Here is a 13,984-nt window from a genome sequence, read left to right as displayed (position 1 = left end):
GCTAATTGTTCTTTTGATATAATAACAGTTTTGCCTGCCATAGTCGGAATCAGTGCATGCAGCCGACATGGGATGTCAACATTGATTGGGTTTTATGGCTGGCGCGACGCCGGTCAAACTTTGATCATTTCCTGTAACCTATTGATCTCTCTCTGAGTCTTTAGTTGTTCCTGCTGTTGGAAAACAAGCTCCATGTGCAGCCTTTGATGCAGCAGCTAATTGCTGTCATGTGATTTGACAAAGCAGTTATCTCTTTGTCCGAAGATTTCTGTGGTTGTCGGGACTTCTCCGTAAATTTCCTCCGCAGGCATCTCTTTTTAATGTCTGTTGCCATAGCAACGGGCAGCAGCTGCAGACAGAACAAGATTTAAAGTCGTTTTTTGTGTCTTGTATTTTAAAACCGGTGCTGTTCCCTTAGGATAACTGTGTAAGTTGTGTAGATAAGAAAAGTACATGGTTGTTTGCAGATTTTCTTTCTTAGAATGTTTTCTCTTTACTAGACATCCTTTGTCTATTCGGAGCGCAGCAGTCTCCGAGAATCAGGGTTGTTTCAGGTCACCTGTCTCCCCCCTCCCCATTCTTTGCTTTAGTCTAGTGTGAATCGGCGCAGCCCCGCTTGTCCTGATTTCACCTTTATCGGCAACTACAATTTTCATCAGTGAAGCTGCCAATATCAGGAATGACTGCATACATTTGATTATCGTGCATTTGTACATGTCACTCAGTGCCGCTGCTGTGCCACTAATCACTGATCATTAGTACTGCTCTTTGTGACAGTCTGTTCCCCTCACTGTCTGTGTGTAGGTGAGTCAGGATTTATCCTCATGCAGAGGGTCATTCCCCCTGCAGTCACCTGACCTACATTGTGTTCTGTGCACTTAAACAATTCGGGCAGGGCATTGAGACTGTCAGCATCCCTTTGTCGATTTTCCTCTTGTGTGTCCATTTAGGATCTTTTGCCTTTTTAAGAACTAATTCCCTCTCAAGACTAATTTCTGTTTTAATTAGGTCTGTGACAGATGGTGTTGTTTGTTCTGCCTGCTTTTTGATTGTCCAAATACAGGGTGTCTTTTGTGACTTTTTCCAGCCATACTTCTTTACAGTTTTCTGGAGATCATCCCACCCTGTCTGGCAGTGCGTTAGTGTGACTGGATCCTCCATGGTGCTTTTTGGCCAGGACCAGATGGATGACTAGCTAGAATTACTAGACAACCCCTCTGTGGTGCTAGACTGGTGTGGGCGACTGTTCCTTTACCATGCATTCAGCGCCCACTACAAGCTGGTGCGTAGTTCTTTGAACACAGTTAACTTTGGAAATGTTAGTGTGTGGTAAAGTCAACCTCCTCACTTGGCATCACTGAAACTTCGGTGGCAGATTCACAGAGTTGTATAAGTGGTGTAGGCAAGGTGGTGTAAATCTTGCTCTCCTTTCAGGGAGTAAAGGTCAAGAGATTTTAAATATAACAGGTGCGTAAACAGCACTGAGGTGTAGGCCAGCCAGCTTGCTGCAGGACTGCCTTACCTTCTACTGAGGTCAAACTGCTGCACATGGTTTAGTTAGTTGGACTCTGCAAGAGACTGTTACTGTAAACAGACTGTTGTTTGCCTTCTAGGTTGGACTATGCAGAATAAGACATGTGGCCTGTTCATACCATATAGGGCTGAGTCAAAGCTCTTCTCTCAGGAAACTGACTACAATCTGGGTTTGTTGTTTTAAACCACGCAGTAATCAAGTAATAGGGTGAGAAGAGAGCTGCAAATAAAAACTCAACATACCAACAGTTTTATTTGAGCCTCTCCAGCTTGGTGAGTTCAACTCCCAGGAGCATCCAGCACCATTCAGGGAATGCTGGGTTGAGGGCTCAAACCGGACAATTCAGGTCTCATTACCATCACAAGCCCACCGGTAGTCGTCATCAGCCAATGACCTACATTCTCTGGTGTTACATCACCACCGTGCTACTGCAGAGTGTGTCACTACCAAACACAGACAACATCTCAGAGTCAGCTTACCACTAACTAATGGTGCTCTAGAAAAAAAAACATCCTTACCGAGTTGGCCAGTTTTGGAAACATACTTGAACCAAGGCAACTTGTTTTAGCCATATCAGGAACTTGAGTCAGGAACGGGCCAAACTCTAACGGCCCATTCTTCTACTCGCTTCTTTTCTGTTTTCTACTTGTGTCTAAATAGGTGACCGTGCCTGGCCTCTAGATCCTTAATATTAAAGTTGGCGAGGCGGAAAGACGGGGCTCACCATTAATATATTATACAGGGGACTGTTAACCAGACAGCCTGGAGAACGGGAGAGCATACGAGGGAGGGGGTGAGGGGGAGCGAGAGATCATCTGGAAGAGGAGAGAGGAAGTGGTGGTGAGGGAGAGGGCGGAGGCGTTGGAGAGACAGAGACTGGCAGAGTACATTGTGTGGAGGAAGAGAGAGGGCTTCCAGGAGAAGAGAGACAGGGAGAAGGGAGGAAAGTGTGCAGAGAAAGAGAACGGGGTAGGGCCAGAAGTTATCTGGAAGAGGAGAGGAGAAGAAGAAGAAGAAGAAGGAGACGCAGGGAGGGAGAGAGCCAGGGCCATTCAGAGAGGACATGATATAATTTGGAGGAAGAAAGAGAGGGAGTAAAACAGGAACGCGTGGTAAGATTTGAGATTACGATGCACTCGAAAGTAGGTGTTAAAGAAAGCGTGCTGCGTTGGATACTAGCCATACATCAGTAAGCCTCCTCTCTTTAGCAGCTTTATTCAGCCCCGCAGGTGCTCACTGTAGTATCGAAAAACAATTGGAGCTGTCTATTGTGTGTGTTGCTGGAGTGTTCATGCGCGCAACCCCCTTGTGATCCCCTCGTTGGCTGCTAATAGGATTTTTATAGGCATGTGTCAAGCAGGATAGAGCTGCCAAAAGGCTTCACACTTCCACGCATGTACACACCACAACACACACACAGATAATCTTAAGAAGCAGTGTGGGCAGGGAAGATTTATACAGCCTCACACACGTGTCAACACATCACATATGAGAGCGCACCCCTCAGTGCAAAGACACATGGGAGGGGGCGTTGAGAGACAATCACTTGTGTTGATTCTCCATGGTGAAGCCGACAGCTGGATAACAGGCCCTCACTGAGAGGCTATTAAGTCCGGTCAAGATACTCACAGATATTGTTTTACATTGTGGCAAAAACTCCAAGACGAACACTTTGTGGAGAGCTAAGACTGTCGTCCTCAGTCCCTGGGAACATATGAACCTTGATGCAGATTTAAAAGTGAACTGATGACAACATGATATGCACTGGTGCAGAAGAAATAAACTTTTTTCATCGGCTTCTTCCATTAACTGGGACATCCAACTTTTCTTCCTCTCGTTCTCCTTTCATCGTGGGTACAGCCGTTTTCAAAGCAGCTGGGTTTCAGCCGCCTGGTAACGAGTGGAGGACAGACAACCAGACAGATGGGTGCTGCTCTTATGCTGACAGAGACATACAGATGGCTGGGTGTCCTTATAGAGAAACACATTGAATACTGAGACATAAAGACTTTGTTTGAATCACTAGAGACTGTGTGGATTTAAAGACTTGACACTGCAGATTCACTATGGAGCTCGTCCCAAAAACCAAGTACACCCACTTTCGGAGTGAATCGCTGAGCTCAACTGATGAAACAAACTCCAATCCATCATCGTTCCCTCCATCCAGTCCTGCTACCCCGCTCACTCCCTCCCCTGGTTTACCTTCCTCTTTTTCCTCCTCGTCTCTCACTCCCATCTTGCCCCCTTCCTCTCCCCGCCAGGCTGAGAACAGCCCCACCACCCTCTGCTCCTTCTTCCCCAGAATGGGATCCCTCCGCCTGGGTGTCTCTGCCACTCTTCTCCCTGGACTCAAGGCCTCGAGAGGGCTGCAGCTGCCCCACGCGCCTGTTGAGTCCTCTGGGGACGACAGGAGTAACTCCAGCTCCTCCCCTATTTTTCATCGCCTAATTCCCCCTTTAACCGCTCCTTCTCCCCCTCCCCGACCTCCTCTGCAGGACATGAACCGGCTGGGAGGGGCGTCCAGGAGGGCACGCGTGGAAGGAGGGCAGCTGGGAGGAGACGAGTGGACGCGCCATGGATCCTTTGTCAACAAGCCCACCCGCGGCTGGCTGCACTCCGACAGTGTGGTCACCACCGCCGGTGTTTCCTACAGTGTCCGGGTGAGTGTCTGGCACACTCTTACAACCCCCTAAAATATATAATCACACATCCCTCTGTCCAGACAGTTTCTATGCATATAAACCGCCTTCTCTCACATTTTTAAGACTCCAGAAATTAAAAGAAAACACCATTGCTTTTCTTCCTCTGTTGTGTTCCATCTGTGCAATGGGACTGTGATGCAGGAAATGTCTGATCCTAATGCGTTGCCTTCCTGTTTCCTATTTCAGTACATGGGCTGCGTGGAAGTGCTACAGTCGATGCGAGCGCTGGACTTCAACACCAGAACTCAGGTCACCAGGTGAGATTACAGACTGCTCCTCTGTCACTGGCGGGCCATTTTGCTCACTTAATTTCTCATCGCTGCATGTGGGGGCGAGATGGTGCGGGGAAGTGTGGTCAGACAAAAAGCACCGCCCACCTCTCATATATGTATTTGACGCCTCTTCGGCTTCCGCTCGCTTTTGCTTGCTTGCTTATTACTTACTCAGTTAGTGACTGTATGTGTGTGTGCACGCCTGCAGCTCTTGCATCCCCTAAATTAGAACGTTTTGGAATCCTTGTGGTATCCTTCTGGTTTCCGTAGTGATGTTTGTCTCCATGGAAAAGACGAGCACAGTGTAGGGATGATAAATTAAATCAGCCACTGCCAGCTCTCACTTAATTGTCCACATAATTGTGATTCCGATAAGGTGTAAGGATTAATGACATGTTATTGTAATTCTTGCATGTTGTGTTTCAGGGAGGCAATCTCCGTGGTGTGCGAGGCCGTGCCCGGAGCCAAAGGAGCACAGCGCCGGAGAAAGGTACACAACATGTACACAAGCACACACCCTTACACGGCATTATTTATTTATACGGGTTAAGTGGGCGGTGGGAATGAGTTTTCAGGATTAGAGCTGGATTTAGCTTGATTGTCCACTCTGTGGTCAGTTGGCTATTCGGTCACACACTTTCCCTTACAAACACACACACACACACACACACACACACACACACACACACACACACACACACACACACACACACACACACACACACACACACACACACACACACACCTTGATTTAGGATGATTGTACTCTTCTGCGGTTAGTGGCCTAATTACCAATCACTCTCCGGTCTCCCTTTTCCCACCCTCTTGTCACAAGGGAGGCTGGAGAGGTGGAGTAGTAGCATGTGTGGAGCCACTGTCTGGCCAGAGAAGCATTAAAGAAACGCAGATGCAGTCGAGAGTCTGCTGCGTTAAGACTCCATGTGTTCCTGTAAAACTAAACATCCACCCAAACACTCAATAAAACAGGTGGCTAAATCCAGCAGCCCGCTGTCAGAGTAGGATTTAAACAAGGAATGTCTGGCGCACCAGACAACGTCTAGTTAAGGATGTAAACTAGAATAAAAGCAGTCTAGTCCCTCGGATTTGGCTGGACTGAGGTTAATGTGGCTGAGCAATGTGCATCCTGCCCTCATGCTATATTTCTCACAGCGCACGCCAAATATTCTGAGGCAAATATGGATGAGAGCAGGAGGAGGATTGGGATGAAAGGCTGGCACAACACTGCTGGTCTGAGTGATGCTCTTGGCCCAGCCTTCAGTATGCTAGATGTTCATTGGACACAGTTGGCCTTGGAGACAGGATCATTTTTACAATTGCAGCTGTTCTTCCACTCCCACACACACAGGCATGTCCACACATACGCCCACAGGCTCATGCAAAGGCAGGGGGGACTCAATGAACGACCGTGCCATGTTGGAGTACAAAAAAAAGCCTGTTGTTTATGTTTTTGCACCTTGTTTGTTACTCATTGATGAAATCCCTGTCTTTCTCAGCCATCTTCTCGCTGTATGACATCCATCCTGGGGAAGAGTAACCTGCAATTTGCCGGCATGACAATCACCCTCACCATCTCCACCAGCAGCCTCAACCTTCTGGCCGCTGACTGCAAACAGGTTAGACTACAACCAGCTCACACTTGAAGCTGCTTTTCTGTGTATTTTTCCTTAAAAAACTCTGTTGGTGTCTGTAGAGTTGTCCCTGATCTGCAGAGATTTGACTGTGAGTCAGAGATGCGTCTGATAGTTAGAGCTCTGTAGCCAGAGGTGTGTTTGGTATCTGGAGAGCACTAAGCCTGTGCAGTTTACTGAAGCAGAGCAAACCTGAAGATCTCACTGCTTGAGGTATTTCATGTGGATTTAAGGATTATAAAAACTAACTTCAAAAAGATTTTTAGAAATTAATTTTTTTTATACGATTGTAACTTTATACATTTTTTTAAAAATATTATATTGTTTGTCATTCAAAGCTGGCTACACTATGTTAAACGCCTGATTATTATTTATCATAATTATATATACTATTATGACCTACATACTTCAGAGTTTTATGATCATTTCAAATAATGTTTTTAAAGCTTCAATAACATAATATCCGTCACTTTTACTCTGTATTTAATATAAACATCAGATTTAATAATAAAGTCGTACTTGAATTGTTAAAGAAATATATGTTTTAGACTTTACATCAAGAAAATATCTTAATAAATATCCACTTAACTCAAGGTATTATTTGTATGTGTTGTGACCTTTTAAAGATGCCCAGGGAAGTAATAGGCTTCTTCCCTTGCCTCATTTATTTTGCATGAAGCACAAACTACTCTCAACCATCGTCTTCATTCCTGCATCGCCACGGGGCAGGAAGTGATCTTCCGCTTATGAGTTAATAACTGCTGAATTATGTTTATTTCTTTGTGGCATCAGCACAGGATAGTGCCGTGCACAAAGAAACATGCCATACACATACATCTATTCACAAATAAAGCCTCAGACATAGACCGCACATTGTGCACGGAGCATTAGCAAGTGTTGATGTCTTTATTGATCCTGAATGGGTGGTTGCTGCAGACTGTTAAAAAGGTGTCCCACTTAGTTGTATCTCTGCTGCAGTTGAAGCTTCAATGGAGGGGAAAGCACTTTTCCCAGTAATGATTCCACATTTGTCTCTCCATCCACATGCTTTCATCTCACTTCCCACATACTTCATGTCACCCACGTGCTCTCCTTCTGTCTCCCTCTCTCCCCCCCTCTCTCTCTCTTTCTTTTTCTCCACAGATAATCGCCAACCATCACATGCAGTCCATCTCCTTCGCCTCTGGAGGAGACCCAGTGAGTCACTGTCTAGCTCAGCTCAAATCTCACTCTGGCCTTTTTCCATCTTTCTTCAGCCTGCATATCCTTCCTTCCTGTCTTCTGTCATTGTCTATTCATAAGAATGCCACTCACTCCGTTGCTGCCTCGCTGGTTTGCAGTCTTTGTCTCTCAACCTTGATCTTGGTACTTCCTGTCTTTTTCTCTTTCAGCTCAATGTATGTTTTTAACCTCTGTTTTGACTTTAAGACAGCAGCTTTTGCTCGATCTCTTTCTTCTTATTCTTCTGTTTAACCTTTCTATCTCAAACCTGCCCTTCACTTTTTCCTCCTGATATTTTTGTACCCTTCCCTCCTAACTTTCTCACCCTGTCTCCCTCAGGATACGGCTGAGTACGTAGCATATGTGGCCAAAGACCCAGTCAACCAGAGAGGTGAGCAGAAAGGACACCTTCACTCAGGCAGCGTCTGACGAAAGAGGCTCTTAAAAAATCATATTGAAGTCAACTTGCTCAGTCCCTTGGTTTGAGCAGAACTCTGACCGCGATCCTTCGGTACACGAGTTCCACATTTTCTATCTACATTCAGTCTCTGGATGGTGAAATATGTTTTAAAAATACTACTACATGTACTTCTGTATAATGCTGTAATTCAGTGCTTCTCAAAGTGTGGTCCACGGACCACTGGTGGTCCGTGAGCGCCCCCTAGTGGTCCGTGAGTATATTGGTAACATTTCACATTTGAAATTAATTAATTAATTAAAGTTTTCCGCACTCTCGCGAGAATATCTCCGCAATGGAGCGAGGTTACGTTTCACTTTTGATTGCATGATATAGCCCAGCGCAACACCTTCATCACACATGTTGCCACTTGTTTGTACCATCTTCAGGCGATTTGTAATCTGTTCTAGAAAAACTGTGTTTTTTTATATTTGTGGAGTTAGGTGGTCCGCGAGCGTTTTTTTATTGGTTAAGTGGTCCTTGGTATGAAAAAGTTTGAGAAACACTGCTGTAAATAAATGAGAACAAGACGTTTTATGAAATTATAATGAATCCTATTAAATTAATGATATGGCTCTATTCATATTTTACCCTCTTTTGAATTTGAGAAGTCACCCACTAGAGCTGAGACATTACAGACTCAGAGTGCAGAGCGAAGGAAGAAACAGTGCATTGAACACTAAATAGGCATAGCAAATAACAACGGTTTTTAATTGTTTGGCACATTCTGCTTTAGCCATGCTCTTATGCTAAATATGTGAACATGTGATCAATTTTCAATGTAACTATCTAAAATGGATGGAAATAAAATTCCCTGTTTCGCATTTAGCTCAGGAGCAACAGAAAAATGATATATTTAAAACTATATTATTATAGTTAGAACTATTCGTGTTCTCTATTCAATTCAGTAATAACTACCTAAGTGTCATTATTCAAGATACATGTAAGAATGTACTGCTGCTGAAAATGCACATGCATACACAGTATTCTTCTTTGCTTGCAATTCCAAATATTTCTCTATCTTTGCATATTATATTCAAGTACATGTTGCTGCAGCTTCCTTATTAGTCATGTGTGCTTCCTCTTCTCTAGCTTGTCATATCCTGGAGTGCTCAGAGGGTTTAGCCCAGGAAGTCATCAGCACCATTGGCCAGGCCTTTGAACTGCGTTTCAAACAGTACCTAAAGAACCCTCCCAAACTGGTCACACCTCACGACAGGTAAATGCAAAACATGTCCCTCACTCAGGCCCAAAACATGAGCCTGTGTTTGTATTTTGTCTTATCTTATCTGTTTTGATCACCTCTTTCTGTCTCAGAATGGCTCCGTTTGACGGCTCTGCGTGGGAGGAAGAAGATGAAGAGGCTGCTCAACCTCCTGACGTCCCTTACTATAATAATTTCCCTGGAAAACAGCCTCCCCCTGGTGGACTGGTTGACATGAGGACCCGCCCGGGTGCCACGCTGGTGAGAAATATGCATATAAAATGCAACAGATACTGCTTCAACACATCCAAACTATACTTATACTGCAGTCAATAGATGATACACCAGTTAAAAAACCTCGCTTCAAAATGTTATCAAGACGAGAAAATGAAAGGGCAATAATATGAGTTGCCCTGTTTGTGCTATACAAATTGACAGTGACCCTTCGTAACCCTATTAATAGGAATATATTTGTGTATATAGACACAAGAGCAAGCCCACATGTGGTTATGAGTCATTATTTGTTTTTATTCCTCTGTGTTTGCAGCCGTATGGACAGCCAGGCCATAATGACATCCACAAGCAGCCTCTGCCGCCTCTACCAGGTGAGTCTCTGTAAGGCACTGGACAGATTTTCATCCAGGTGCAATTATGATAGAACTCAGTCACAAATTTTTTTTACAATACTATGTCTTTCTTTATTTGTTCAATCTATAAACTTGCGACCACCATGTTGGCACAAACAGCCAATTGGACTCAATGATGAACTGATAGATATTGGTGGACAATGGTCAAGGTCACTTTGACTGCACACAACATGTTGTCCCGTAACTCAACAACCCCATGCTAATTGTAACTAATCTATCAACTGTGCATGGCAAAGGAAGAAATGGAAAAGTTGTGCTAAGGTCGCTTACCTGTTTTTTCCTTTCCTTCTTCTAGTGGGTGCCAAAGAAGGGGGACGAGAACTGTTCGACGACCCTTCATACGTCAACGTTGACAAACCCCGTCTCCCAGTTGCAGCCAATGGAAATGCTCACAGAGATGCTTTTGACATGAGTAAGTGCTTTACTCGGTCTTTCTATTATGTGTTAGTAATATCACACCAGCTCGATAATTGAAGCTGAAATGGACTGCTGTCTAAAAAAACACTGAATAAGTGCAGGGAAATTAAATAACTGAAATAAGTTATTATATGATTTCTTGTAAATGAAAGATTCTGTGGGTTGAAAGCTTAATGAATAGAAATACCGGTAGCACAAATTTGCAGTTATGTTGCCATGTGGAAAGAATAGGGGTTAATTATTGACTGAGGAGACGAGCAGAGTAGTGTGTGCTTTACATTCCATATGAAAGGCTAATTGAAGAGTGGAGCTGGCCGCAGAAGGCAGTCTTGGAGGAAGATAAGGGAATTAGAGTGCCTTTGTCCATTACAGGGGCATTTTATGTTACATGATTGGTTGACTGCGTAAAGCTTTTCACATTAGAGTCCACTATCAGAGTAGAGCACGCATCTGTCAATCCATGCGCTTCACTTGGATAAGGTCCAATCATCTTCCTTATAAAATAAACGAGGAACATGAGTTTTCCTATACATGTGCATAAACAATAAAATAATACAATTATATGTGTATTTGTTTTCTATAGAGCCGTTTGACGATGCCCTGGGAGTCTCTGGACATGGTGGTCCAAACTCGGTGTCAGCGGCGCCCCCTCTGGTGGAGCAGCTGCAGTGCGAGTCCTGGTTCCACGGTAGCTTGAGTCGCAGGGAGGCAGAGAGGCTTCTGACCCGCGATGGAGACTTCCTCGTGCGAGAGTCTGGAACCACGCCTGGACAGTATGTCCTCACGGGACAGCAGGGGGGTCAGCCCAAACACCTGCTACTAGTCGACCCAGAAGGAGTGGTGAGTCATGAAGGGGGGAGGAGATCATAAGGGGCGAGAGAGATTACAAAGGGGAGGAAGAAGCATGAATTGGCCATTTTGTATTCCTAACACATGGTTGTATAGGTTTGTATCTTTTCAAACTTGCCTTTAACACTTTTTTTATGTCTTTTAGGTCCGCACAAAAGACCATCGGTTTGAAAGTGTGAGTCACCTGATCAGTTACCACATGGACAACAGACTCCCCATCGTATCTGCTGGTAGCGAAGTGTGTCTGCAACAGCCAGTAGAGCGCAGAGCCTAACGTTACACAAACCAATGCAATACTCCACCAAATGCACACACTCCTGAAGCAATTCAACACAAGACAAAGACACCTTCATATGCTTTGAACACAGCAACACTACACTAAACACAGACGCACACATTATACAATAATAAATATGCACATAACACTGCAAAGAAAGCCAAAAAAATATAATTCTTCTGTAAATCACACACTTGCTGCTGTTGCTACATATTCCTTTCCTTTCTGAAAGCTGAACTATGACCTGCAGTCTTCGACCCCCAACTCTTTTCAGGCGCACCCCTCCAACACGGAGAAGCACCGCTGCAATTTCTCAACAGCCTACTGTGAACCAGGGAGGAGCCCTTTGCTAATTTTAAAACAGGGCGGAAAACAAAATGCATTTTTTTTATAAGAAAAAAAAATAACATGCAATTTATGAGAAAAAAATAAGAACTAATACATGGAATCTTGTACAAAAAAAAAGGACTCAAACATGAAGAAAGGAGCATTAATGGGACATTGAATGAGATTTTCAGTGTTTGTAACCGTGTGTTGTTTCATTCAGCGAAATTATTCCCCTCCTCACACTGTCGCTGGAGCATATTTGGCAAAACAGGAACTGGATGTTAATGATTGTTTTTTCCAGAGACATAGACTCTTCACTTCCAGTGTCAATGGAGCACTTCAGCAGCAAACCTGACTTTAAAAAAGCAAAAAAGCCTGGGGATTATGCATAAACGAGTTTTTGCTTCTAACCTAATCAGGGGAGGCTGCCCCAAGCCACTCCCCTTTTAAGGACTTTTGAACTTTGACCCCTGGAGTGATACCTGGCGATGATGAAAGCCTGTATGCAAAACTGGGGGATTGCTATGCCAATCGCCACGTCCTTTTTTTTTTGTAACTGTTATCTTGGGACTCATTACTTCTAGGACATTCTGAGGAGGATCTAAACAGCTGTATCTCCCTAATCCCTCTGTAAACACACACACACACACACACACACACCTTTAAACCACACACGGTCTGCACCACCTGTCATGCCAAAGAACATGAATTGGTTGCCAACAGCAGAGAAAGCCATGGCAACTATCAGCAGTTATCTATCATGTAGGCTTACAGCATAGGGAGCAAGTTTAGATTTAATATGCATATTAAAATTGGATTTAGGGGGGAGAAGAATCTAGGTGTTGTGTTTGACTACATAATCAAAACTGAGATTTTGTAAGTAAATTGTGTATTGATGTCACCAAAAAAAACGCAATAGCAAGTATGTTAAGAGAAGCATCATTTGACACTTAGTGTGTGTTTGCACTGACAATCTATGGTTTATATCTTTACGGAGGATTATGACTGAAAGCAAAGGAGTTTTAAAAAAGAGTGCTTTAAATGTAGGCAAACATTGAACAGTCCATGCAATTACTCTCCCTCTGCAAAATGATCATTGTAACTGGTAAGGTGATTTTGTGAATCGTGATGTTGCTTTATTTTTATTATTCCCTCAATCACTTGAGGGAATAATGTGCTTTGAAAAAGAAAATGAGGTGGTTTGGTGGTAATTGAACAAAAAGTACATACCTGTTTTCGGAGCATTGCTAATGTTAAGCCAAATGTTGCTCCTCAGTGTGCTGCTTTCACAAACTTTGAGGACCTAGGGGGGAGAAGTTCACGCTATTTTTTGTCCTTCTCCATTTCTCCTTCCTCAGTTCATGATGATGATGTTGTTGTTTTTTTATATCTTTTTAATTGTGCCTTGTTTCTTCAATGCAGTCACGTCACTTCAATGCAGTCACCTTATGTACTTAATTCAAATGTAGTAGACTACAGGAGAATCTCACACAAGCCTTTCAGTTAAACAAAGTTAAACAAAGACTTTGCAAAAATGACACTCCAATAAACACACACACAGATCCAGTGATGGCAATCTCCTCTGATGCACATTTTTGCATTCAGCTTATAGTCACAGATACTTGATGTCATCGTGGAGGGAGGGGTAATTTCCTGACCATCTGTAAATAACATAGACTTTTGATTGGTCAGTTCAGTGTTGGATTATTGTTTTCATGTCCTTAATAACTTATATGAGAAAAAAACACAGCACTGAGGTAGCTCTTTTTGAATCCAATTGAACTTGTCAAAGAAGTCGATGCCAAACTCTTGAAACATGAGAAGGGATCTTTTAAGCTAAACCTTAACTGTCAACTAGTCGTCAGACCCTGAAGTGGGTTCATATGTAATGCACACATACACATACCTGACTGACAGCTGGGTCAGTGAGACACACACACACTCTGCCTGTTTAGGTTTTTGTAGGTCAGAGATGGGAAAACCAGAGCTTTAATATCTGCCAATACTGTGAGTGTGTGTTCATAAACTGACCCACTGGACCCTCGTCATCATTAGTGAACCAGTCCTGTGTTATCTTCCTTCATCACAGATGCCTTTGTTGCATGAAAATCCTTCTTTTTTTTTTATGTGTTTGTTGTTGGTGATGGTGATAGTGTTGATGATGCTGTTGTACTTTTTAATTTGTGAAAGCCAAAGGTTAATTTTGAATAGCGTGCAAAGATATTGATTTTTACTTTCTGTGTTTCTGTTTTTTAGTTTACACCTGTATCTGAAAATATAGATTGCATATATAAATACATATATCATTCATCTCTCTCTGTGAGTTTGGCTTCTGATATAAGTGTGTGTTAGGCCTGAGGGTGTGGCCCTTTGTTGTAAAGGCTTTATTTATAAGATAACTTCATTTATCTATAAAAGTACACCAAAC

At 43.4% G+C, this 13,984-nt stretch overlaps 1 protein-coding gene across 1 annotated transcript; it reads left to right on the top strand.

Annotated features, from left to right (window-relative positions):
- Positions 1-2,393: 2,393 nt before the first annotated feature.
- shc1 (SHC (Src homology 2 domain containing) transforming protein 1) lies at positions 2,394-13,866 on the top strand. Its single transcript, XM_010790577.1, has 12 exons — positions 2,394-4,194; positions 4,423-4,493; positions 4,935-4,998; positions 6,023-6,142; positions 7,301-7,354; positions 7,718-7,769; positions 8,928-9,054; positions 9,153-9,300; positions 9,587-9,644; positions 9,982-10,098; positions 10,687-10,943; positions 11,098-13,866. The coding sequence occupies exons 1-12, from the start codon at positions 3,601-3,603 to the stop codon at positions 11,224-11,226; spliced, it is 1,791 nt and encodes a 596-aa protein (XP_010788879.1). The 5' UTR covers positions 2,394-3,600; the 3' UTR covers positions 11,227-13,866.
- Positions 13,867-13,984: the final 118 nt, after the last annotated feature.

This window comes from Notothenia coriiceps, unplaced genomic scaffold (assembly GCF_000735185.1).
Source record: "Notothenia coriiceps isolate Sejong01 unplaced genomic scaffold, NC01 NC01_scaffold00034470, whole genome shotgun sequence".
Classification (NCBI taxonomy): Eukaryota; Metazoa; Chordata; class Actinopteri; order Perciformes; family Nototheniidae; genus Notothenia; species Notothenia coriiceps.
The sequence above is the reverse complement of the archived record's forward strand: the minus strand, read 5'-3'. Positions and strand labels throughout refer to the sequence as shown.